Source organism: Cibotium barometz, chromosome 60 (genome assembly GCF_041138505.1).
Source record: "Cibotium barometz isolate CiBa-2024 chromosome 60, ASM4113850v1, whole genome shotgun sequence".
NCBI classification, from domain to species: Eukaryota; Viridiplantae; Streptophyta; class Polypodiopsida; order Cyatheales; family Cibotiaceae; genus Cibotium; species Cibotium barometz.
Window position 1 is genome coordinate 11,785,681 of NC_141105.1, and position 26,926 is coordinate 11,812,606.

The 26,926-nt window shown below is 43.0% G+C and overlaps 2 protein-coding genes across 5 annotated transcripts in view; one reads left to right on the forward strand and one right to left on the reverse strand.

The window, feature by feature from the left end:
• The window catches only part of LOC147604983 (dynein regulatory complex subunit 7-like), a 321,324-nt gene that overhangs the window by 242,136 nt on the left and 52,262 nt on the right, over positions 1-26,926 (reverse strand). For all 4 annotated transcript variants that reach the window (XM_086794267.1, XM_086794266.1, XM_086794269.1 and 1 more), the window contains exon 3: positions 91-211. In XM_086794267.1, the coding sequence (XP_086650393.1) occupies positions 91-211 (121 nt within the window). The remainder of the gene's footprint in view (positions 1-90; positions 212-26,926) is intronic.
• LOC147604984 (uncharacterized) lies at positions 13,112-14,615 on the forward strand. Its single transcript, XM_086794312.1, has one exon. The coding sequence runs from the start codon at positions 13,310-13,312 to the stop codon at positions 14,543-14,545; it is 1,236 nt and encodes a 411-aa protein (XP_086650438.1). The 5' UTR covers positions 13,112-13,309; the 3' UTR covers positions 14,546-14,615.

Genomic DNA, 26,926 nt, shown 5'->3' on the forward strand with positions numbered 1-26,926 from the left:
AGTCTATAAAGCATCATCAAAAAACGTTAAAAGTGTCATAAGAGACCTAATAAAAACACAATAGCAAAAAATTACTTCAGAATGTTTTACCTGAATCTTTGCAAATCGTAGCACAACTGGAGGCAAACCTTGGAAGCGATTCTTGCTCAACTTCAGATAACGTAGTGTGCGGAATTCAACTAACTCATTTGTTAATTCGGACAGCTGATTACTGTAACCATGATGAAACGTCATATTAGAAGTGGCATGTTGACCCAACCAATATTTAATTGCCAATTTGCAAAAGAAGTGATGCTTGCACTCATCAACATCCATGTGTGTGTGTGTGTTCTTCCTCTCACAAAAGAATGTACGTTTCGTGGCGGATGTGGTCAATGATGAAGGCTATGTTATCTCCTTCCCAAAGGCATGCCAAAGGTATGGGTTGGGCATGCACTACAGGCCTCTATGGCATCTTATACGCAACCTCTTGTCCGCTAAATCATGAGGAGCGTTTGAAGGACTGGCGGGTTGCTCCACCTCATGCTACAAGGCTACATGAACTAACAACTAAAAGGGTCTATATCAAAATGCCTGCTCCTCCTTGCATTGAAGATCATGCTAATGCACTTTGGATAATGCATAAAACAGATAGATGGTGGGGTGGTTGTTTGAGGAGCATATGGAAAAATGGTTTGCCACTGAAAGAAAGATTGTTCCTTTGGAGATGCATTGTGGGAGTTCTGCCTGTCTCGGTGTGTTTTTGGAAAAGAGGCACATCACTGCGGCAAGATGTCATCGTTGCATGTTGCGCAATGAGACAATGCCTCATTTGCTATGGTATTGTGATTTCTCTCATGCTCTCCTGGACAGTCTCTTAGGGCATCTTCGTACGCGATTCCCAGGAGCTCATTTGGGGAAGACATTCTGGCTTTTTGCTCCGATTCCACAACGATATGCCAACTTTGGGGTATTCTTTGCGTGGACTACTTTTTGGGCATTGTGGACAATATGGAAAATAGAAATCAGATGCATTTTGGACATATTCCTCTGAATCAATACATATACTTCCAACGCTTGTTGAGACAATCTCTACATGACGACCAAAACTTGCACCAAATAGACGATTAGCAATACATGGCCTTCTTTGACTGCTTCTAGGCAGTCAATTCCATGGGCCCTATATAGGGACCTCAGTTGTATAATGATGTTTTGTTTGTGGGTTTTGTGGGTTTTCACCTCGCAATGAGGTTTCCCATTGGTAATATAAGAATTACTAAAAAATGTGTGTGTGTGTGTGTGTGTGTGTGGCCTGGCTGCTTCTTTGGGACAGGTCATTTGTCCTCCACGCCCCATGGGAAACCGTAACAGGTTCTGCATTCTCTGGGACACTGATACACCTACCCCTCCTATTGCAGTGGAAGTTGAGGGAGTGCAATTGGGAAAAAAGTATTTTGAATTGAAGTGGGGTGTGTTTGCAAGAGCTTGTTTTGCCTGCCACAAGTTTGGGCATCTAGCCTCTGAATGCCCAATGGTTCTGCATCAGCCCCCTCCCAATGCCTTGCCGCCCCAGACACAGGAAAAGAATGAGAATTTTCAAGCTAAGACAGCAAATAGAAATGGAGCAAAGAATGCCAAACCAATCAATCAGGTGCAGACACTTGCTGGAAAAGGAAAAGATAAAGGAAAAGAGAAGATGAAGGAATCTGCGGGGATTGATCGGGATGGTTTTCAACAACCTAAGAAGGTGGTTGTATTGAAGCAACGCCCCCTTCAATCTCGTCAATGGGATGCTTCTTCTCCCTTACTAGGACAGGCTTCTACTTCAGCTCCTGTCCTTCAAAATTAGGTGGGGGTTTTGAAGAAGGGCATCCCCATATGTGATTCAAAAGAAGGGGATAATGCTATGTCTTTCATGGATCATGATGGAATGCAGCCCATGCAAGCAGAGGCTTTGCCTCTCTGATGTCTTGTTTCTATATCTAATACTTTGCTGTATATACCTCTTTCATGCCCCAAACACTTAAGTGCTTTACCTACAATGTACAGAGCCTCTGCAATGTCTCAAAGTGGAGGCTTTTATGGAATTATGTACATAAAATGCAGCCAGATATTGTTTGTTTGCAAGAGCATAATCAACACTCCATGGTTGGTCATCATGTTTATTTTGGCGGTTATGATATATATTATGCTGGTACCACTACCTACTCAGGTGTATGCATACTGGTTAGACATGAGCTGGAGCCTCAGTTAGCCTTCAATGAAGGCAGTGGCAGATGAATGGTCATACAATGTAATATCAATGGTGATATTCTTGAGTTTGCATCAGTCTATGCTTCCCAGACCTCTGCCATGAGGGCTTCATTATGGGATTCTTTATGCAGATATCCATGGAGATCCAATGCATTCATCTGTGGAGATTTTAATAATTCCCCTCTACCAAGAGATAACACCACTTCAAGATCTCATATGCTATCATTGGAAAGGCACAAATGGGACAGCATGCGTCTTTCTGTGCAGGCTGAAGATTTATGGGTGCTTCTCCAAGGGTCAGTGCCTGGATATACTTTTCATCATAATGCACTTACTACATACTGGGCAAGGCTTGACGGATGGTATTTGTTTTGCCCTCAACAATTTGCAGATTTTAGCCCTCATCTCCTTATAGATTTCTCATTGGGCTTGTTAGATCATGCCCCATTGTGGATGAATTTGCAGCTTGGCATGCCTCTGGATGATTTGCCACCCCTCTCCAGTAGATTATTGCATGTTAATCAGGCTTATTTCCGACATCACTATTTCCAGCAAATGATCAGACTTGCAATTCATCCCTTGCCTTTGCATGCCTAGGAGGACATGAATTATGCTTGGGACAGCTTTGTCTCTCGTATGCAGAATGTCATTAGGGAGTATGGCAACTGGCATATGACTGAATGGAGGAATGAGGTTAAATGGGCAAAAAGGACAGCACAACAATTGACTGAATTTTCTCACTTAAGGCCTCTCTCTGATTCAGAAAAGGATTCCCTTTCACATGCTCAGTTTAAATTGACTGTTAATGATCAGAGGAAATTGCACAAATGGCAGATTAGGGCAAGAATGAAGCCCCTCATGGATAAGGGCTGCTCATCAAAAGCCTTTTTTCAGGGCTTGCATGCTACTCGAAAGAAAAACTCATGCCTAAGGGTAAGGAAGCTAGATGGCTCTTGGACGCACTCTTTCTCTTATCTCCAAGATGAATGCCAGAATTATTTCCAGAAATTATTCTCCGCTCCTAGTTCCCCATCAAATCAAATGACTGAGGCTAGGACTGAATTTCTCCAATATGTTTCTGAAATAGTGGAAATGAATGAAGCTCTTACCTTGGAGAGACCTTTTACTGACACAGAACTTGATAATGCATTGTTCCACCTCAGCAAATACAAGTCTCCTGGCTGGGATGGCCTTACGGTGGAATTTTATATTTCTTTTTGGGATGATTTGAAAGAAGTCCTCTTGCAAATGATCAATGTTGCCTGGCAAGAAAATCAGTTGCCGCACTCTTGGAAGCATGGCATAGTCAAACTTGTGCCCAAAAAACATCTGTGTGACCATATGTCAGATTGGAGGCCTATTACTTTGATGCCTGTAGTTTACAAACTCATTACCAAAATGATTGTGCATAGGCTTCACAGGATACTGGATGCGGGACTTCATCCTCATCAGTATGGGTTTGTGCCGCGAAGACAAATCCATGACAATATATCCAATGCCTTGACTGCAATGGAATATGCTAAGTATTCGCAGCAAGATGTGCGTGCCTTGATCGCCTTCTATTCTGCTCCATCTATTTGCTCCTCGCTGCCTCTTCTTGTTTCATAGCTTCCGTCTTTGCTTTCTCTTCAGCCTCTTGGCTGCCTTGTGTGTGTGTGTGTGTGTGTGTGTGTGTGTGTGTGTGTGGTCGCTGCTTGGCAAATGCAGTATTTTGGCTCTACTCTGGATCTACCTCTCAGTGTATTTTGGGAAACCATCTCTCCCGCTCATGGACTTTGGGTAGATCAGTACGACAGGGCTGCCCCCTTAGTGCTTTGCTATATGCCATTGTCACCCATCCCCTTCTAAAGTATCTTGATCATCTGACACATACAGGGCAGATGAAAGGGCTCACAATCCCTGGGACATCATCCTTTTTGGCTCAAGCATATGCTGATGATTCCTTTTTCATGCCACAGAATTCACCCCAGGGAGTACATATGCTAATGACCACGCTTTCATTGTTTGGCTTGGCAGCTGGTCTGAATATTAATTTTGACAAATCTAAATTACTTCCTCTCAAACAATGTGATTGGCATTCTCTCCTTTGGCCTGGGCAAGTGGTGAATTCAAAAGATGCAGTCAGGCATTTGGGATATCCAATAGGATGGCATATTACTAGGAAGCAGCAGCTCAAATGGGTCCTACAAAGACTGCAACATAAATTGGATTTCTGGAAGATATCTACCTGGCCGCTTCATGTCAGGCTCAGAATAGTGCAGTCTATTGTAATGTCATATGTGCAATTTTATTTGCCATTGTTACATTGGTCCTCTCGGGATATTTCAGCCTTTATGTCACAAGCCATGGAAATACTCTGGAGAACAAAAGCGGCAGTGAAAGCATTAAGACTGATGAAGATGGAATTGTTGTGCTCCCCAAGGATGCATGGTGGTCTAAATATTCTAAATGTGCGGTATCATGTCCTTGCAAGGAAAATCACTATGCTGCATACTTTTTTCCGCCAACAACAGCCATGGACATGTATGCTTGCATCTATGTGTGTTAATATGAGGACTTCTGCTTATGGCCAATGGACTACTGATCCCTGGGAGGTTGTCATTGGGAGATTTGCAGGAAAGATACCAGGCTGCCCTTTCTCTACTGCTTTGATTATGGACTGGAAACAGCTACTTTCAAAAGTTAAATGGGCTCCTGATAATTGCTCGGGGACAAATTCCATGAGACAGGAAAGTATTCATTGGAGTGCCATCTTTGACACTCCACTTGCCTTACAGGAACCAATCCGAGCATACAACCTCTCTAAATTGGGAATTCGGTATATACAAGATGTGGTGGATGATCAGGGATATGTTTTATCTTTTCCCCAGGCTATGGCTTCCTATCCTTTGGGAATGCATCACAGGACCATATGGAAGAAAATTGCTGATTTATTATTTCCTTTTCTACCAGTTCCTCCTATGGCTCCTATGGATCGGCTTATGGATTGGCAGTTGCTTTCCTCCACTACAGGCACTCATCCTGTTCCTCTCCCCGCTCTAACCTCCATTAAAGCCTATCATTTACTTCAGCCTGCTCCATGGATCCAGCAATATGGCAATTCTTTATGGCATATAAGGAAACCCCTTTCATGGTGGAGGAAGAATATTCAAATGATATGGAAAAGTAAAATGCCTTTGAAACAAAGACTTTTCCTCTGGAGATGTTTGACAGGTACATTGTCAGTGGGGGTTACACTTGCAAGACGCCATATTGCATCATCGACCTGTCTAAGATGTATGGCTCTTTCAGAGACAATTCCTCATTTGCTTTGGCATTGTCCTTGTTCTAGGATCCTCCTCAGGCGTATTTCTGATTATCTTTGCCTTCGCTTCCCAACTCATAGATTTGGGAAACATTTCTGGCTCTTTGGCAGACATCTCAAAACTTTGTCCCAATACTCACTTTTTCTATTTTGGGTGAGATATTGGGCCCTATGGACCATCTGGAGTGAACACAATTTTGCATATTTGGGAAGGCACAATCTCCAATCATATGAATCTTTCCGAGCCTCATTGCGACAGTCTGTATATGCTGCTTGCCTTGAGGGTGACATGGATGCATCTTGTATTCAGCTTTTCTTTGAGTGCTTTTGATCTTTGGATATTCTCCACTCTGGAGAATATGATTATGTAAACTTTCTTGTGTGCTTCCATTAGGCTCTCCTTTGGAGTCTAATGTCTTGTATATTGACTTTATGAAAATATAACAATTACTGGTTTTACTAAAAAAAAAAAAAAGTGTGTGGTCGCTGCTCGACTCTGATCGAACTGTGGTGGTGAGCGAACCTGTGTGACTGTCCTCGCCTGCGTCGCTGCTCGACTCTGATCGCCTGCGACTTACCTTTTGTGAGCCTGCAATTTTGTCTCTCCCTCCTCCTACTCTGTGTGTGTATGTGTGTGTGTGTGTGTGTGTTAGCTACAGGTAAAGACAAGGGAAAGGCCAAAATGGTTGCTTCTACAAGTGTTATAGGGGTTTCCTCTTCTTCTCAGAAGGAAAAAGGAAAAGAACAGCATGATTTGCAAACTTTAAAAAAGACTGTCGTACCTCGTCGTCAGTCTCTTTTAACAAGAAACTGGACAGTCACTAATCATGCTAGTACTTCAAATTCACCGTTTCTTTCTTCTTCGGTCTCAAAGTTGTGGTCGGACATTGTCAGAGGTGGTCCATCGGGCATGGACTCGGCCCCTAAATATGCGGATATTTTAATGCATGAGGGTCAGCCTTCGGGGTCTGATCCCACAGAAGACATGTCAGACACTTGATCTTATGTTTTTTCTGCATTGTACATATGAAGGCACAGGAACGGAACGGAATGGAAATGAAATGACAATACAAGTGCAAAACAATGATAACCAAGAGTACTCACATGTAGACCAAGAGAGCTTGATGTTGATTGATTGTCTAAGACTAGAAAGTACAATGCCTTTATAGGATAGGCACACACACTCTAAGTGTCACATGTATATGGGATAAATCCCAATATGCCACATGGCACTTACACAAAGACTAGACATAAAACTCACTTTAGACACACTAGAACACTCACTTTGACTTCATGTTCTAACACCCCCCGATGAAGGCAAGGTGAGAGACTACTGGAATGAGCCAAGAACAGAACATGGCAATGACGGACTACCAACCTCCAAGTTAGAACTAGACATAGTTCCCACACAATCTCAGAGGCAAGTGAGCATGGCTCAGAGGCCAGTGAGCATGGTACAAATGACTCAGAGGCTCATCAAGCATGGCTCAGAGGCTCATCATGCATGACTCAGAGGTCTAGACAACTGGAGCAACCTGAGATCCTATCAAAGCCAATACATGACTCCACAATACATCCCCCTCCTGACTCCATAACAGAATGGTGGGGAGTCACACACGAAAAAACAGGAAAGATTACAACATTTTAGGAGGACAATCCAAGGCTGTGAACCTTTATTGACTCAACACACATGATTTATTTGCATTCATTTTAGGGGGACTCCCAAGGCAGAGTACCTTCAACACACTCAAAAAACAAAGTCAAGATCATCCGGTGCATAGACCTCTTCATCAAGAGAGAGATCTTGGATGTGAGCAGTGAGAGCATGATTTGGAGTAGAGGTGTCTGCATCGTCTTCGTCTTCGTTGGATATAGTCCCAACCAAGTTGGCATGGTCTTTAGATTGTTGTTTGGCCAGCTTCTGGAAGCAACGATCTTCGGTGTGACCAAGCTTTCCACAGTAAGTGCACTTGAAAGGTTTGAAGTTACCTTTCCCTTTAGGAAACCTCCCTTTAGAAAATAGTGCATTGGCGTCAGGAGTATCAATATGCCTTCTTTCATGATCAAGAAGCATAGCAACCATGTCATGGTAGCTCATGCTTGCCACTCTTAATGCTGGTATAATCTCCCGATACTTAGGAATTTCTTCAATGCTCGTGAGGAGCACCGCGACTTGGTCTTCATCCCCAACTGGGGCCTTCAACGCAGCAAGTTGAGTGATGAGAGACTCCATATGATTCAGATGAGCGAGAAGAGAGTCCTCATGCTTCATCTGGAGTTTGAAGAATTCTTGACGGAGGAAGACCTTAGAATTGATTACCTTATTGCCAAAGAGACCTTCAAACTTCTCCCATAATTCTTGAGCAGTGGAATCAAAGTCAAGATGATGAATAACTTCATCACCCAAACCCAAACCAATGAGAGAAAGGGCTTTGTCGTTTAAATTCTCCCAGTGTAGAATTTTCTTCTCATCCGATTGTGGCTTTTTATCCTTGCCACAAACAACATTCCACACCCCGTCTTTCATAAGGATAAGACGCAACTTTGTTTGCCATGTCGGAAAGTTCTTACCAGTGAACTTTTCAATGAAGGCACTTGTTTTCGAGGACTCCATGGCAATCAACTTGCAAGTAGCAAATTCAGATGAAGCAGGGCAGCGGCCTGTTGAAGATAAAGCAGGGCAGCGGCTTCATAAATTCGTGGGCAGCTCCATCATCACGAACAGATCAACATCAATTCAGGACAGCAATGTGGGGCAGCTCCTGCATTGTCTCGAACAGAAAATTACGGGCAGCAGCTGGGCAGAGTGGCGGCCTGAACAGGAGCGGCAGCAGGACAGCAGAGTGTGGCGGCCTGAACAGAAGCGGCAGCAACAAACGGCTTGTTGCAGAAATTCGTGGACAGCAGCAACGGCCTGTTGGAGAAGACGCGCAGGAATGTGGCGGCCTGGATTCAGGGCAAAATCGGGGCAGAATATGGCGGGCAAATCTGCAGCAATAGAGGCGGCCTGATGGAGCAAAACGTGGAGCAGAAATCGGGGCAGCCACTTGGAGAAGACGGGCAGCAGGTAGTAGAGGTCTTCAAGATGGAGGAGAGCATACTCTCTTGCACTTAGAGAAAGAGAGAGAGGGCATGGCTTCTCTTTTTGGCCTCCCTCTCCTCAATCTCTAGGAGCAAAGGAGCAGTGGCTCTGATACCACATGAAGGCACAGGAACGGAACGGAATGGAAATGAAATGACAATACAAGTGCAAAACAATGATAACCAAGAGTACTCACATGTAGACCAAGAGAGCTTGATGTTGATTGATTGTCTAAGACTAGAAAGTACAATGCCTTTATAGGATAGGCACACACACTCTAAGTGTCACATGTATATGGGATAAATCCCAATATGCCACATGGCACTTACACAAAGACTAGACATAAAACTCACTTTAGACACACTAGAACACTCACTTTGACTTCATGTTCTAACACTGTATATATATCATGTTTAATGCTCCAATAAAATGTTTTTCTTACAATACTAGAGGCCTCTGTGATCATAATAAATGGAGGCAGTTTTGGCATTATGTATATAAGATGCATCCACATATAGTTTGCTTGCAAGAGCATAATCAGCATGCAATGACGGGTCAGGATGGTCATTTTGCTGGATATGACATTTTTTATGCCGGTTCTCGAAACTTCTCAGGGACTGCAATGCTAATTCGGCATGAGCTACAGCCTATAGTGGTACATAATGATATGAATGGACGATGGATGGTGGTTCAATGTTGTCTATATGGCCAAATTTTTGAATTTGCCACAGTTTATGCTCCTCAGCGCTCTTTACATCGTGCTCATATTTGGAAAGAGATTGATGATTATCCTTGGTTACATAATGCTTTTATATGTGGTGACTTTAATAATGTTCCTTCTCCAGAGTATAGTTCCACTGGCCGCATACATATGCTTGGGACAGAAAGATCAGCATGGGAGGATCTTATATCTAATCATAGTCTTTTGGATTTATGGTGCCATGTATGTCCACATGATGCAGGGTTCACTTTTAATCATAATGCTTTTAAACATATTTGGACCCGATTGGATAGATGGTATTTACTCCATGCGGATCAATTTGATGATTATATCTGTAAAATGTGGATAGATCGGACACTTTGTCTTTCAGATCATGCCCCCTTATGGCTGGGACTATATTTTGATATGCCATGTGATGAATTTTTGGCTTCCCGGGCTCGACTGCTCATCTTAAATCATAGCTATTTGCAACATGATCGTTTTAAAGAAATGGTTCTCCATGCTTTGGTACCACTTTACCATCAGATTTATGAGGACATTGATATTGCGTGGTTCCATTTTGTTCATCGCATGCAAGCTGTGATTATTGACTATGGGCGGTCTTATATGCATGATATTCGTGAAGCAGTCTTGCAGGCAAAACAAACATGTGAATGCCTCACTGCTACTGCTCAACAAAGGCTTCTCCTACAGTGTGAGCAAGATAATTTATTGCAGGCAAAGAATGTTATTATGCTAAACGAGCAGCGTAAATTACAAAAGTGGATGGTTCGCTCTCGTCAAAGGGCATTGCTGGATAAAGGTTGCTCTTCTAAACAATTTTTCAAAAGTTTGCATCAGTCCAGGGAGAAAGAGAATATTCGCAGAGTTAAAAAGTCAGATGGCCAATGGTCTGATTCTATGCAAGAGTTGGCTGACTTGGCTAAATGCTATTTCTCTTCTCTTTTTGCCTCGAACTCGGAAGTTTCTCCAGAGGTTTTAGAGACCCGTTGTAAACTTTTGCAATATGTGCAACCTACTATCTCGCCCGCCGATGCAATGGTATTAGAGGAACCTTTTTCAGAAGAGGAATTAAAGGAAGCCTTGCGTTCGATGGGTAAATGCAAATCACCTGGCTGGGATGGTTTGACTTTGGAATTTTTTATTGCCTTCTGGCCTTTTCTGGAAGAGGTGATCTTATTCATGATCAATAAAGCATGGCAAGATGACTGTTTGCCAATGTCTTGGAAGCAAGGATTAGTCAAGCTTTTTCCTAAAAGACATCTTTGTGAATCCTTTTCGCATTGGCGTCCTATCACTCTTATGCCAGTTATTTATAAATTGGTTACTAAAATGCTGGCGAACAGAATTAAAGGTTTTCTGCATGATGGATTACATCCTGCTCAATATGGTTTCATTCCTCGTAGGCAGATTAATGACAATCTGGCTAATGCATATATTGGTATGGAATATGCCAAGTATACTAAACAGGATGTACTTGTGCTTCAGATTGATATTGAAAAAGCCTTTGATACAGTTTCCTGGGACTTTGTTGCCATGACTATGGCCCAGTTGGGCTTTGGTTTAAAGTTGCAACGTGTTGTGTACTTCCTCTACAGTGATAGTGATGCTTCTTTGATACTTGGCTCTCGGATTACCGACCCTTGGAAATTAGAAAGATCTGTAAGATAGGGTTGCCCTCTGAGTGCGTTGCTATATGCTGTGGCTACTCATCCTTTGCTTACATATCTAGATCATTTGACAGCTTCCGATGTGCTTCATGGATTGCAATTGCCCAATGGCAAACAATTTTTAGCACAGGCGTATGCTGATGATTCTTTTTGTATGCCCCGCAATACGCAATCGGATGTGCAAAGATTAATGGAGGCACTAGAGCTGTTTGGGCAAGCTGCTGGCCTTTATGTTAACTTTCAGAAATCTAAACTTTTGGCTCTTGATGCTCGGTCTTGGCATAGTTTAATTTGGCCAGGTGAAATTCCTTCACAAATGCATGTAGTCAGACGCTTGGGCTACCCATTGGGATGGCATATTTCTAATCAGCAAATGACTCAATGGGTGATGCAACGGTTGAATCAGAAACTTAATTACTGGAAGCTTTCTACATGGCCATTGCATGTTCGTTTAAGGATTGTACAGGCTATTGTCATGGCATATATTCAATTCTTTTTGCCACTAATAATGTGGAGAAAAGTGGACATTGATCGTTTTATGTCTTCAGCCATGAGCATTTTTTGGAAAACCAAACATGCTAAGAGGGGCCTTAACCTTCTCTCGCTCAAGAAGCTATGTAGTCCCAAACAGCATGGAGGCTTGAATATCCTCAATATACACTTTCATGCATTGGCACGAAAGTCCACCTTGCTGTTGGAATTTGTATCTCAGAGGCAGCCTTGGGCGATTATGTTGGCAGATATGTGTGTTGAGATGTCCACTAAATCGTTTGGCAACTGGACCATCACGCATTGGGATGCTGTGTTTGGCCATTTTGAAGGCAAGATTGCTGGTTGTCCTTTCTCCACAAAGTTAATTTCGGCATGGAAAAAGCTTACACAGTTTCTCAGCTGGACTCCTCGAGTGAATACTAACTGTAATTCACTGCGTTTGGAAAGCATTCATTGGAGTAGAGTTTTTGAGCGACCTTTGGCTGTGCAAGAGCCTAGAAAAGCTTATTTCCTTGCCAAAAAGGGTGTCTATTTCATTGCAGATGTGCTAGATGATAGTGGCCATGTTCTGTCTTTTATAGATGCTTGTCCTAAATTTGGCCTAAGTCATCATTACCGTCCCCTATGGGAAAAGATTGAGAGTTTGTTGGCCCCTTTTGAGCCTCTTCCCGCTCTTGAAGAGTCGGATAGGTTGCACGATTGGAGCTTGCATAGGCCCATACTTACTCGTGGTCCTTTGTCTCTGCTACAGCTCTCGGTGCATACAGTCTATGGCTTTCTCCTTCCTGAAATTTGGGTTCATGATTATGCAAATGATGCTTGGAGAATGCATAAGCCTTTGGCTTGGTGGAAGAAAAGGCTCAGGATGATATGGAGCAGTAAGATGCCGTTAAAATGTCGGCTTTTTCTATGGCGATGTCTATTGGCTGTTCTGCCAGTTGGCTCTTTCCTGGCAAGGCACCATGTGACATCTTCAGATTGTTGTGTTTGTGGAGCGCATGATGAAACAATTCTCCATCTGATGTGGAATTGTAATGCAACTAAACTTTTGCTGGATCATATAACGGCTCTTCTTCGAGCTCGTTTCCCTTCTGCTTCTTTTGGGAAACATTTTTGGTTGTTTGGTATTTTTTCTCCTGCTCTCAGACAGTATAGGGCCTTTTTTGATTGGCTTCGTTACTGGGCCATGTGGACGATTTGGTACTCCAGGAATCGGGCTGTTTTTGGTGAGCCGCCCATTCAAGCCTTTCACTATTTCAAAGAATCTTTACATCAATCCCTTTATGATTGTCTCTCTCTACATGAGATTGACCCATCATTGTATAGCCTTTTCACGGATATATTTTGATCATGCCCTTGTTCACTATGAACTCTGGCATTTCTTGTATATGATGCTTTTTGTGGGTTTTCCTCATTCTGAGGTTTCCCACTAGTAATCGAAATAATCATTACAAAAAAAAAAGTGTGTGTGTTAGCTAATTCCTTCTTGCCTGCTGGTGCTAAATCTTACCCGCCTGCTGGCCATTCACCTGTTCCTCCTGGCCGTCAACTTCTTCTGCAGCTGATCTTTACCCGCCTGTTGGCCATCGCCTAAACGTGCTGCCGTTGAATGCTCTTGCTGCCGGCTGGCCTCCCCTGCCTTGCCTCTGATAGAAGGTTAATTAGTCGCCTCTTCTGGTTTTGCCCAGCCTCAGATCTTCTGTGTATGTGTGTGTTGTCATCTTCAGTTGCCCTCTGCCACTTCGTCCCTGCTCTGTGTGTGTGTGTGTGTGTGCAGTTCTGGGGATTACAGAAAATTTAAGGTGTGCATGATGGAATCGCCTGAGCTGGCCATTTATAAGCGTCGGAAAGCAATGAACACCTCGAATTTGGATGCCATGTCTTTGATTAAGGAATGCCTGCATGAGGATTTCGAAGAAGCAAGATGTGCTTGGGAAGGACCTGCTCCAGTCACAGAAGTGCATATTCCGGTGCAGGAGCTCATGGATCCGGTTGTGCAGTATGCATTGAATGCAGTGATTCTCTTTTTCCCGGGCAAGATGCCTAGTGCACAGGATGTGGGACAATGGGTTGATTTCTTGCTTAAGCGTCAAGCAGTCCGGGGTGTTTATTTTGGAGCAAGAGGATTCTATGAGGTCTTGTTAGCAGACATGGAAGCTAGAGATGCTTTGTTGGAAATGTCTCCCCTCTTCTTCAATACGCAAATGACTCATGTTCTTCCCTGGGCTCTTACTAAAGATTATCAGAGCCTTATTCGACATAAGTGTCCGGTTTGGGTTGAAGTGGTGGATTTTCCTCGTACTTGGCGTCATTTTCTTCCTTTGTTGGCTGCTCAATTGGGCAAAGTGATTTGCCCCCCGAAGTTGGATGCCAATACAAATCGTTTTTGTATTCTATGGGACACTGATCTTCCTGCTCCTATGGGCATTACCGTTGATTCTGGGGACACAGTGGTCGGAAAGCGACCATTCAAGCTTAAATGGGGGAAATTTGCCAATTCCTGTTTTCGCTGTGGCAAATTTGGTCATATGCAATCTGAATGTTCTGAACCAAATCTACAACCCCCTCCTTCGGCTGTCCCTACCCCTCAGACTTCTCCTCCAGTGAAATCTTCCCCTGAGGCACAATCTAAAGGTGCTTCTGCATCCACATCAACAACTGGACTAAATAAAGGTAAAGGGAAGCAGTCTCAAATGCCAAATGTTCCTGCTTCCCCGAACATCAAAGACAAGGGCAAAGAGAAGCTTCCTGCTACTCAGGCGTGGATAGTACCCAAGAAAATTGTCAAAGCACGTACTCTACCATCTTCTCGCAATTATGTGCCCCCCTTGAAGAATGTTGTTCAGCAAAAATTGCCTTGTAATGATAACTCTTCCTTGGCTCAGGCCTGGGATAAAGTTGTTCGATCCTATAAGGAAGTAGTTACAGGGGGCACTGCTTCAACGTCGGAAGGCCATCACTTGTTTCCTCCACATTCGAGTTTTGATTTGGCAGCTGATGTTTCCGCGACAGATGCGGATGTGCCCATGGGCACGAGTTCTTAAGCTTTCTGTTGGTTTTCTCGCCCACTGTATATACCATTTAAGATGCATAGTTCTATACATTGCATTTCATATAATGTGCGCGGATTATGAAATCAGGATAAATGGAGGCTAATCTGGCACTATGTACATACTTGCAAGGCAGATATTGTTGTTCTTCAAGAGCATAATCAGCATAATTTTGCCGGGCAAACTTCCTATTTTGCGGGATATTGGATAGCTTATGCAGGATCCGCTGGATACTCTGGAGTGCTGATGCTTGTTCGCCATGAATTATTTCCCATATTGGTATTCAATGATCCAGCTGGCAGATGGATGGTAGTTCAATGTATTATCAATGGGGAAGTTTTTGAGTTTGGTGGTGTGTATGCATACACAGCCTCTACTGACAGGGCTCGTTTGTGGCATGCCATCTCCTCTTATTGTTGGCGTTCTAATGCATTTCTTTGTGGCGATTTTAATAATGCTCCAAATCATGTGGATAATACTACTGGACATTCTCACATGCTTCATGTGGAACGACAAGCTTGGGATCTCTTTCAGCACACATGTAATGCCTTGGATTTGTGGCCTCTGTTGCAAGCCAATGATCCAGGATTCACATTTCAACATAACGCTCGATCAATGTATCGTGCTCGTCTGGACCGATGGTATCTCTTTCAGATGCAGCAGTATGATGATTTTGTATGTGATATGTGGATTGATTACTCCTTGTGTCTCTCGGATCATGCTCCGATATGCTTGAAAATACAATTTGGTTCATGTTCTGCCAATGATTCATTAACTAGAAAGAGACTTCTGCATGTCAATAATGCTTATCTTAAGCATGAGGTTTTTCGCAATCTGATTGTGAATATTATCTCGCCATTGATCTCTCAAATGCATGTTGATATGGACACAGCATGGTTTCGTTTTGTTATGCGGGTTCAATGTGTGATCCAGGATTATGGCAGACACTATTTATCGCATTTCAGAGAGCAAGTTCAACAGGCCAAAGGCACTTGTCAAAGTTTGATGCATCTGGCTAACACTTCATCTCTTACTGAAATCCAGATGACAGAGTTACTTTCTGCTCATGCTTTGTTGCATCGTAATGATGAGAGAAAATTGGCAAAGTGGCAGACTAGAGCTCGCCAAAAGGCTATAGCGGATAAAGGATGCACTTCTAAACAATTCTTTCGTCATTTACATCTTTCTAGGCAGTCTCAAACTATTAAGAGGATTAAACTCCCGACTGGTGATTGGACTACCTCTCGTGTGGGGCTTGCACGGGCCATGGAATCTCATTATGGCAAGATTTTTGAGGCCTCTTCTCTCACGCAGGAAGGTCGAGAAGCTCGTCGCTTGTTTTTATCTCAAGTTGCACCGATTTTATCGGCGCACCAGGCTCAACTTTTGGAAGCCGCCTTCACGGAGACAGAATTGTATGCCAGTTTGTGTGATTTGGGCCGTTGGAAATCTCCTGGTTGGGATGGCCTTACTGTAGAATTTTTCTTGTCGTTTTGGCACTACCTGGATCAGCCACTATTGTTAATGATAAACAGGGCATGGGAGCAACAGGTTTTGCCTTCATCTTGGAAAGAAGGCTTGCTCAAGTTGATTCCAAAGCAAGCACTTTGTGAAGAGTTCTCGCAATGGAGGCCGATTACGCTCATGACTGTGGTTTATAAATTGCTGACTAAAATGCTTGTCAATAGACTTAAAGGGTTTTTGCATGATGGTTTGCATCCATCTCAGTATGGCTTCATTCCACGAAGGCAAATTACTGATAATCTAGCAAATGTCATCATTGGCATGGAGTATGCGAAATACACTCGACAAGATGTATTGGTCATGCAGGTTGACATTGAAAAGGCATTTGACACTGTTCTTTGGGATTACATTGCAGATACCATGCTTCGGCTGGGATTTGGGCCTAAGCTATCCTCTGTGGTTTATTTCTTGTATGCTGACAGTACCTCTGCCGGTTTGTTGGATGGTTTTCTCACAGATCCTTGGCATTTGGGACGTTCAGTAAGGCAAGGTTGTCCTCTCAGTGCTTTGCTTTATGCGATTGCTACTCATCCCCTGCTTATGTATTTGGAATCTTTGACTTCGTCTGGAAGATTGCAGGGCTTGAAATTACCCTCTGGGAAACATTTTATTGCGCAAGCTTATGCAGATGATTCTCTCTTTATGCCTCGCAATCACCAAGATGATGTGGAACAAATTACGCACACTCTTCATTTGTTTGGATTGGCAGCAGGCCTCAAAGTGAATTTTCGTAAATCCACACTATTGGCTCTGACTGAATATGATTGGCATAAGCTGCTTTGGCCAGGCGAACTTGTTCCTCCGAACATTATAGTTCGTCATTTGGGTTATCCGCTGGGTTGGACTGTATCGGCTACACGGAAATTGGATTGGGTAGCCGAGCGCTTGCACTCCAAGTTACATTATTGGAAGTTGTCCACTTGGCCGCTTCATGTGCGTCTTAGAATTGTGCAATGCATTCTTGTAGCTTATGTGCAGTTTTATCTACCTTTGCTATATTGGTCTCAATCCCGCTTGAAGTCCCTTATGTCAAGTATATTGGCGCATTTCTGGCGCACTTCATCTCGTGGAAAGGGCCTCAGATTGTTATCCATGGACAAGTTATGCTCTCCTAAGCGCCTTGGAGGCTTGAATATTTTGGATTTGAGACGTCATGTTTTGGCCAGGAAAGCTATGCTTTTGCCGGTTTTGTTGGATCAGCAGCAACCCTGGACTCTCATGGTGTCCCATTTGTGTTGGCATATTGTCACGCCATTCTATGGTCATTGGCAACCCACATACTGGGATCTTATATGTGGAAAACTTGAAGGACACATTCCGGGATGTCCTTTCACTTCTTCTCTCATTATTGATTGGAAGGAAGTTACTTCACATATGATATGGCATGGTTCCCGATCTTTGATGGGCAATTCCCTGCGGCTAGAGAGTTTGCATTGGAGTCGTGTATTTTCTTCCACTGTGTGTGTGTAGATCTTCAGCTTCGCCTCTTTTTGCTGCAAGCATCTTCTCCAAAACCTCTCCATCAGCTATGTTTTTCTCTCGACATCATGAGATAGTCGGAACAGGTAATCCACTATGAAAGAAGACATGAAAAATCTGTTGACGTCACATATTCCAAGAAGCCAAGACATGAGGATCCTGCTAATTTCTTTTTGATGTGCTGCATCAGAATTTTCAAGGTGCAAACTTGGACTCCTACTACTGACTATCAGGTGCTTGTGCGGCATCGTTGTCCAGTTTGGGTGAAAGTTGTTGGCTTCCCTGTGATTTTCTGTGATGCTCTTCCGTACCTAGCACAAAGTCTTGGCACAGTTAACTACTCCCCCAATGTCATGGGTAATCGTAATAAATTTTGTGTTTTGTAGGACACGAATAAACCAACCCCTAAATCAATTAGTATGGAAATAGATCATGTGCATATGGGTGAAATGGGGCGCATTTGCAGGAGCTTGTTTTCGCTGTCATAAATTGGACACTTTAAAGATGACTGCTCTACCCTCAAATTACACCCACCTGCAGATTCCTTGCCACCGACAGCTTTGGTTAATGATAATGCCCCTCCATCTAAGATAGGTCAAACAGGACCTATGATTGGTAGGCACTCCGTAGCCACAATTAGCACCCCAACAAGCACAAGTAGCAGTGCAAAAAACATGCCTTCTAAGGACAAAGCTACTATAGATGTGCACAAACTTGCTTTTGATAAGGACAGCTGGCAAAACCCTAATGCCAAAAAGATTATATGGCCACGTCAGCTACATGGTCTGATCCTTCCTTTGCGCACACTCGTGCTTCATCTTCTAGTACTGCATCTTTCTCTACAGAGATAGATGTTGGTATGCTCTGGTCTAATGTTGTGAAAGGTGGCATTCGGGCTTTGCGAGGTGATATAGATATGATGGTTACTTAACCATCTCTTTTCTCCTGTTCATGATGATGAATGCACCTATAAAATGTGTATCATACAATGTACAAGGTTTGTGTTCCTCTAACAAATGGAGAATATGTACATAAGATGCATCCTGATATCATGTTTTTTCAAGAACACAACCAGCATGAATTTACTGGTAAGACAGGTTTCTTTGGTGGTTATTGTATATATTATGCTGGCTTGAGTTCTTTCTCATGTGTTTGTGTTGGTCAAGCAAATTTTATAGCCTACAATGCCTTATAATGATCCAGATGGCAAACTCGTTATTTTGCAGTGCATGCTCAATGGGGAGCTCTATGAGTTTGGCTCTATGTGCCCCTACAGTTTGAGCTCGTCGAACTCATTTGTGGTTTTTTATGAGTTAGTATCCTTGGTTGTCCAATGCGCTTATCTGTGAGGATTTTCATAACTCCCCTTCTCCTCGAGACAACACTCGCGGTCATTCACATGTGCTTGCTCCTGAGAAAGTGGCCTGGAGAAATGTCCTCGTGGATCTTGGATTGAGATTTATGGACAGCCACTTCTCCTGATAAGAGACATTTTATTTTTCATTCTAATGCGCACTCGGATTATCGTGCAAGATTGGATCGTTGGTACCTCTTGCATGCAGATCATTTTGACACTTTCCATGTCATATGTGGATTGATTACTCTTTGAACCTTTCTGATCATGCGCCGGTTTGGCTGGGTTTATGGACAGCCACTTCTCCTAATAAGAGACGTTTTATTTTTCACCCTAATGCGCACTCGGATTATTAAGCAAGATTGGATCGTTGGTACCTCTTGCATGCAGATCATTTTGACACTTTTCCATGTCGTATGTGGATTGATTACTCTTTGAACCTTTCTAATCATGTGCCGGTTTGGCTGGGTTTGTACTTTAATATGCCTCTTGATGAGATTTCCCTACCCACTAAACCACCTCTATTGGTGAACAATTCCTGTCTCTCACCACATGCAGTGTTTCAAGATATGACTATTGATTTATTAGCACCTTAAAGGCTGAAATGTACGAGAACATAGACATTGCATGGTATCATTTTGTTGCCCGTATGCAAACGGTTATCAATGAATACGGAAAATGGGATTTGGGGGATGAAAGACGACTTATATATCAACTGAAGAATATGTTGCAGTTTCTAGAGGACGCCAGTCATACTTGCATGCTATCTCAGCAAGAGGAGGATCATATTGTCTATGCAAAGCATGTGCCGGCTCTCAATGATCATCGAAAATTGTTGAAATGGCAAGTTAGATCACACCAAAAACCCCTTTTGGACAAGGGTTGCTCATCCAAAGCTTTCTTCAAAAGCTTGCATGTTTCCAAACAAAAACAATGTATATCTAGAGTGATGAAAGAGGATGGCAATTGGACACAGGACAAATACCAGCAAGAGCATGTTATGCGTTTTCAGCATGTTTTTGCAACACCGCCCCAGATGACTCTTGATATTCGTAGGGCTAGGCAAGAGCTATTGTCTCGTGTTTCTAACATTGTGGATATGGATGAAGCGGTTGATTTGGAGTCCATGTTTTCAGTTATGGAACTTAGCAGGGCGCTAAAGGCACTTGGTAAATGGAAGACTCCAGGATGGGATGGATTAACTGTGGAGTTCTTTTTGCAGTTTTGGCCTATGCTTGAAGAATCGCTTTTTCTTATGATCAATGAGGCTTGGAATTCAGGCATCATGCCTTCTGCTTGGCACGAGGGACTGATAAGATTGCTGCCAAAAAAGGATTTGTGCCAAACACTTTCTGACTTGCACCCTATTTCCTTGATGCTAGTGATCTATAAATTGATCACTAATCGACTCAAAAAAACTTTTAGCAGGGGTATCCATCCAACGCAATATGGTTTTGTACCTCGTAGACAAATAACAAATAACATTGCTAATGTCTATGTTGGCATAGAGGATGCAAAATGTACCAAGTAGGATGTGCTCTTATTGCAGGTTGATATTGGCACCGAACTCACTTGGAACTTTTATTTCGCTATGTGGAGGCTAAGATTGCTCAATACCCTTATTTATCTTGTTTCCTTGCATAGTGGAAGCATGTTCTGCAATATATTCAATGGTCGTGTAGACCTCTTGAGATTGGCAATACTTTGAGACAAGAAAATATCTTTTGGAGCCGTGCATTCCCTACTCCTTTGGCTCTCCATTCCCTTTGGTGAGCTTACTTTATTTCTACAAAAGGCATTCGGGTTTGTGAAGATGTTGTCGATGTTGAAGGAAATGTTTTGTCCTTTCCTCAAGCTCACCCCATTGGCAGTTTGATATGCACTATAGACCTTTATGGCACATGTTACAGGAACAATTGAAGCCTTTTACTCCTCTTACGTTTGTTCCGAATGGTGATAGAACGGAGGATTGGATTTTCCATAGGGCAGATCCTAGACCTTATCCTAGATTCTCATTCCCTTAGATTTCGGCTGCTTTGATAACAAGTTGATTATTCATGTGCCTTGGTTTGTCAATCGAGTTAATAAGATCTGGCTCCTCATTAAGACAACCCGTTAGTGGAAACAAAATCTAAAGAAAATTCAGCATAGTAAATTGTCAATCAAATCTAGATTGTTTTTGCGATGCTTCTTGGGAGTGCTCCCAATTGGAGAACTTGTTGAAAAAAGACACATAGCTGCATCGAAATGCCCTTCTTTCCCTTGCATAAAGGAAACAATGATGCTCTTCTTTGGTCTTGTCCACATACCAAAAGTTTCCCCTGCCAAATTTCACATTTGCTTGACTTAGATTTCCAAGGTATTCCCTCTCCAAATTTTTTTGGCTCTTTGGCAGGTGGCCTTCTAAATTGGATCATGCATAGCCCTTTCTAATGTGGACTAGATATTGGGCTTTATGGACAATATGGCATGCAAGAAATCAATTGGTTTTTCATTCTATAAGGACTGCACACTATCCTTGCTTTTATCAATCCTTGCGTCAGTCTTTGTTTGATTCCATCCACCTCGATCAGATTGATGATGACCAGTTGGCTTTGTTTTTTCAATGCTTTTAGCTTCAGTGACTGCTCTTTAAGAAGTTTGCCTCTTTATTGAGGACTTCTTTCTTTGTGCATTGAAGCAATAGAACATAGCCTTTTACCAAAAAAAAAAAAAAAAAGGTGTGTGTTGTGGAATTGCGGATAGTAGAGTCAATTATAATGGCAACAACTGTTTCTATGGAGATGTGTGGCTGGGGTATTCCCAGTGGGAACTCTTTTGGCACGAAGACATATTGCCACTACATCATGTGGGCGGTTCTCCCATCCTAGAGAGACATTGCCTCACCTTTTTTGGTATTGCTGTCACTCTCAAGGTTTTCTTGATGATTTGTCCGGACACCTCCGGGCTCGTTTACCGTAGAAGGCATTTTGGGCGAATGTTTTGGCTTTTTGGTTGCCTTTCTCCTTCACCCTGGCGAAATGTTTACACTCACCAAACTAGCAATGTTAGCTTTCACTAAACACATAACTTTCTTAGGATCTACACTTTGCATGCCATCATTAACAAAGACCAGAGTGTTCCTCGTAGACCAAATCTCCCACAGGCATGTAAATCTTGCAAATCCAAAAAGGCTATTACTCTCCTCTGCTGGACCAATCTTTTTACCCAAAACCCGATGGGACCATGTACATTGCAGCCCAAAAATGTCCCCCCCCCCCATTTAGAGAGTTGTGTCCAAAAGGATCTTAATGCCGGGCAATACTAAAACGCATGCTTGAAATCCTCGATGGCTGCTTTGCATCTTGGGCATATCCCTGAGGCCGTATTTCTGATCATCAGCTTACAGCCTAACGGAAGAGCCCCAACCATGATTCTCCACAAAAAAGTCTGAGCATGTGTTGGCAGTTTGGATCCCCAAATTCTTCTGCATCTGGACTCCCAACATTTGTCCGGCCAAGCTACTTTCCATATTGTATTGAAATGTTTAAAATCTCTCTTCTCTTGCATTAACATCTGATAAAACTTGGCAGTTGATTCACGACCAAGGGGAAGCCCATCTGTCCACCCCCAATCTTTGATCCACCTTTCTGTGACCTGAGAAGTATTGATAGTTAGCGTCTTGAGCTTACCAATAATTACATACAGATGATTCTTATCAAACCTTGAGAGACCATACATGACAGATAGCTGTTCATCATCTCTCCACCCCAGAAGAGGACCATCCCAGAAATCCTCAAATCTGCTTATCCCTCTGTTGTTGAGTCTTTTTGCTCACTTTGGGCTCAATGAGAGCTAACGGAGGGAAAAAAAACTTGGGACCACCAAACATTATACATGCATAGTGAATTTCCCGTGATTCTGGGAGATCCTTGCCAGGGAATGATCCTCTTCCATTTCTTAATCAGAAATTCAGCAATTTTTTAAAGACAAGTGGAGCATGGGAAAAAATCTTATCAATCCAAGAGAGTCCCCTCCATTTGCCTTGCCAACTCACAGTCATATACAGAGAAAGCTCTTTAAGCATCCTAGTCCAAGGTTGACTTTGTTGTAGAAAGGAAGTCAACATTTTTGGCATTCTCGCCATTGCATGTGTTTCCATGTCTAGGATGCCAATTCCCCCATCCTTCTTGGGTTTACACACCTTCTGCCATGCCAAGAAGGAACATGGTCTCTTGCCCTGCTTATTCTTCCATAGAAAAGCTTTAGCATAGCTTAGCACCATCCGTTGTTCATCATTCACTTGTAGACCTTTTATTTGATTTTCAGCAGCTGCCAATTCAAGAGCTAGAATCAAAGGATGAGAAATTACAGCAAATAACAATGGAGCAAGTGGGTAGCCCTATCTAACCGATCTCTTAAGGTTGAGTGAGCCAACCACAAAGCCATTGAGCATAAGACTTGACTTAGCACCAAAGCTGAGCACATAAATAATGTTTGAGATTAAGGGTCCAAAACCCAACTTGGCAAGCACTCTGCTAAGAAATGACCAATGGACTCTATCATAGGCTTTCTCTAGGTCCAGTTGCAGCATGATGCATTTTTTCTTCTTCTTCTCTGCCAGCTCTTTCCCTAATAGGGCTGCATATATGTTGTCCATTATGGATCTTGCCTTAATAAAGCCATGTTGTCTGGGTGAAAACACATTTTGCAATAAGGAGTCATTCTCATTGCCACAACTTTAGCTATGATTTTATACAAGACTGTAAGCATGGTGATCAGGCCACCTGTTTAGGAATCAGTTTGATTAGCCCTTCCTTCACACTTTTCTCCAATTGTTGATGCTTGAAGGCCTTATTCACTATGTGGGTGACTAGAACCTTGAGATATGACCAAAACTCGAGGAAAAACTCCACAGTAAGGCCATCCCAGCCAGGGGATTTATCCTTCCCCATTGCTTTCAAAGCATCCAAGCATTCATCTTCCTGGATATTCCTCTCAATCCATTTGGCTTGGTCCATCTCCCACTGCCTGAGGGATAATGTCCAAAAGCCAATTTTCAGCAAAGAATCTTTCCGTGGATTCATCCTCCTTCAGGCTTAGAGTATCCCCAAGGAATGTGGTCCAGGCAGTAGCCAATTCCTTGGGGTCTGAGATCATTTTACCATTGCTATCCCTAGCATTGGATATGTATTCTCTATCCCTCTTCCCTTTGAGAGCTTTGAAGAAGAATGTCAAAGGGGTTTGAGCTTGACCAAAGTACAGCTTTTTTGACAATAATCTCCCTTTTTGAGCTCTCCTGTTTTCTATCTCCTCCCACATATTTTTACATTTGATAAAATCTCTCAACTCTGCTTGTGACAGTGGTCTCGACTATCTAATCAAAATCAAAGCATCCCATTCCTCCTGTAGTGCCTCTTGTTCTTTTCTCCTCATTGCTGCCATGTCCTTTCCCACTTTTCTGATTAAGCATTGCATCTCTCCCACAAATTTATCCCATGCCTGGGCATCGTGATAAGCCCTTAAGTCCAACCTTGTAATTGTAGCTCTAGTTCCATCCACAAAGGCATCTTCCCTGATGAGAGAATTATTTTTAATGAGTTTCCTCTTATGAAAAGGCAATCTATCCTAGCCCAGCAATTATTGCTCTCCCAAACCCACCTAAGGGGAAAGTGATCAAAAGAGGTGGTTGCGTGATCAACCCATGCCTTAAAGGTGTGAGGGATCCATTCTGCATCCTTGTTGAAATAAACTCTGTCAATCCTGGAAGAGCTAGATATATACTGCAAGCTGAAATATGTATGTAGGACCCAGGCATCAACCAGCCTCTTTTGCATAATAAGCTCTTCCCATTTGGTTTTCTCCGAACCCATAACTACATTGTTGGAACCTAACCAATCCCTCTGTCTGACCACCATGTTAAAGTCCCCAGCCATGATCCATGCTTTCTGATTGTCAAGACCACAAATCCACTCCCACATCTCCTTTCTTTCTTTAGATGAGTGTGCTCCGTACACATTAATCAGCCAGAATTGTTCTTCTCCCTTGGACACTTCAATAACCAAGATTCTGCCCGAGGGATGGTTAGCTATCATTGTGGGGTTCCATGAGTTATGTACTATTGTCATCACCCCACTGTAACCATACTCCAACCCTCCTTAAAAAATCTTCATTTTCTTGAATCTCTGCTTCCTCTTAGCTTTCTTACCATAGAGTTTATGCTCCTGCAACATACAAGCATCCAGCCCCCATTCATTTATGTGATCCCAAAATGCATCTCGCTTATGTCTAGCATTCAATCCTTTAACATTTCAAGAGCATCCTGATAGTCCCATGCACTTTATTGTGGTTGAGAGTCCATTCCCTCTCTCTCTCTCTCTCTCTCTCTCTCTCTCTCTCTCTCTCAGCTCAGCTACTGGATGCAGATGTTATTTCGTTATGGTCTACAGCGGCTCGGCTGGCTCATCTTTGATCCTTTTATCTGGGATGCTTATTTGGCTAGGAGGCTTTCTTATTAGTGTACAGGTTTGCATGGTCATGATCCTTTAGAGGATCTTTTGTGGGGTTTTTTTTTTGGGGGGGGGGGCCATAGGTTCTGTGCGAGCCATGTGGCTGATGTACATTTTTTACACATAATATAAAACACCAAAGCAGCAAACCGCGAATACGTAGAATGTGCCCATGTATTCCAGACAAGGAATTAAAGATGAACCCGTTCCGTGTAGTCCAAATATGCCAAAGTCCTGTCCATCTAAGGAAATGGAATATCACAAGGTGACTATCCGAAGTAATGACTTGAGGACAAATCCCAAATATCCACTAATGAGCCGAAACAGTAGACCTCTCTACTGCCTCCCAAACGCGAGAGACAAAAGACCAAATCTGACGGGCCACTGGAAAACTCATGAACAGATGCATAACTGTTTCAGTGCATGTCGTGCAGAAGAAGCAAGAGGCCAATGTAATTTTACGACGGCTGAGCTGATCCCGTGTAGGTAACCCTCCCACCAACATCCTCCAAATGAAAACCTTACCTTGGTAAGGGAGTTTAGACTGCCAACCACGCATAAGAGTTTTCTGCCACCATGATTTAGACTTGTGCAATCCCCACACCTTATTGGCCTTGGCTGAAACCCAATCTTTCTTTGATACGAGCTTATGATAGACCTGGTTAGCTAAAAGTGATATCAAGTCACCAGATTTACATAGTGCCCAATCAAGCCAAGGCTGATCTGCAGATGGCCGAGGCAATGGAGTAAAAGGCTCAACTGCATGCATGATGTCAACCCATAGTGGCTGAAATGTCCGAGGAACCCTAAAGTGCTGCCGAATACGACGAAACGAATATGGCCTGTCACGACCAGGTATCACAGCATCTCGGATTCTAACCAAGCCTAACCTGACCATGCGGTTGAGTCGTATGCGTGAAGCATCTCTGTCTGGCCAAACAATGACACGCGACTCCACAAATGTTTCGAACTGCAAAGAGTTCAAAACTAGTCTTTCATGACCAGGATCCCACCAAGCCAGTAGTAGAACTTCATGCCAAGAAAGGAGAATATGCGATAAAATGTGAGATGAGCGAATACGGACAGGATGAGCCGCATTCACAATGTCCCACCATGAAGCCTGCACACGTGTCCGTCCATGTGACAATCCCTCCAACTCAATCAAGTCACGAGCCATGAATACCCAAGGCTGCTCCTGCAAACACATATCCTGAAAAAGCGCCCACCTACGCGCCACCATATGCAAGCGGACATCCAGTAAAGCAGCCCCACCCATTCTTTTGGGCGTCGTAATGTGATTCCAAGCTATCCATGTTTGACCCATAATATTTCCTTGCCTCTTCCACAACATAAACCGAATGGGAGCAACCAAACGGAGAAGAGATTTGTGCGTCGAAGGTAGCAAGTCAAAAAATAGGAAATCAAGCTAAGCATAATAACCTGAGCTACCTTAACCCTCACGTGCATAGGCCACCCTTGAGCTTTCCAATACACAAATTTATCCAAGATCCGAGCAGAAATCCAAGCAAG

Excerpts from the sequence above, each read along its gene's own strand:
- LOC147604984 (XM_086794312.1), top strand. The coding sequence starts at position 13,310 with ATGATGGAATCGCCTGAGCTGGCCATTTATAAGCGTCGGAAAGCAATG.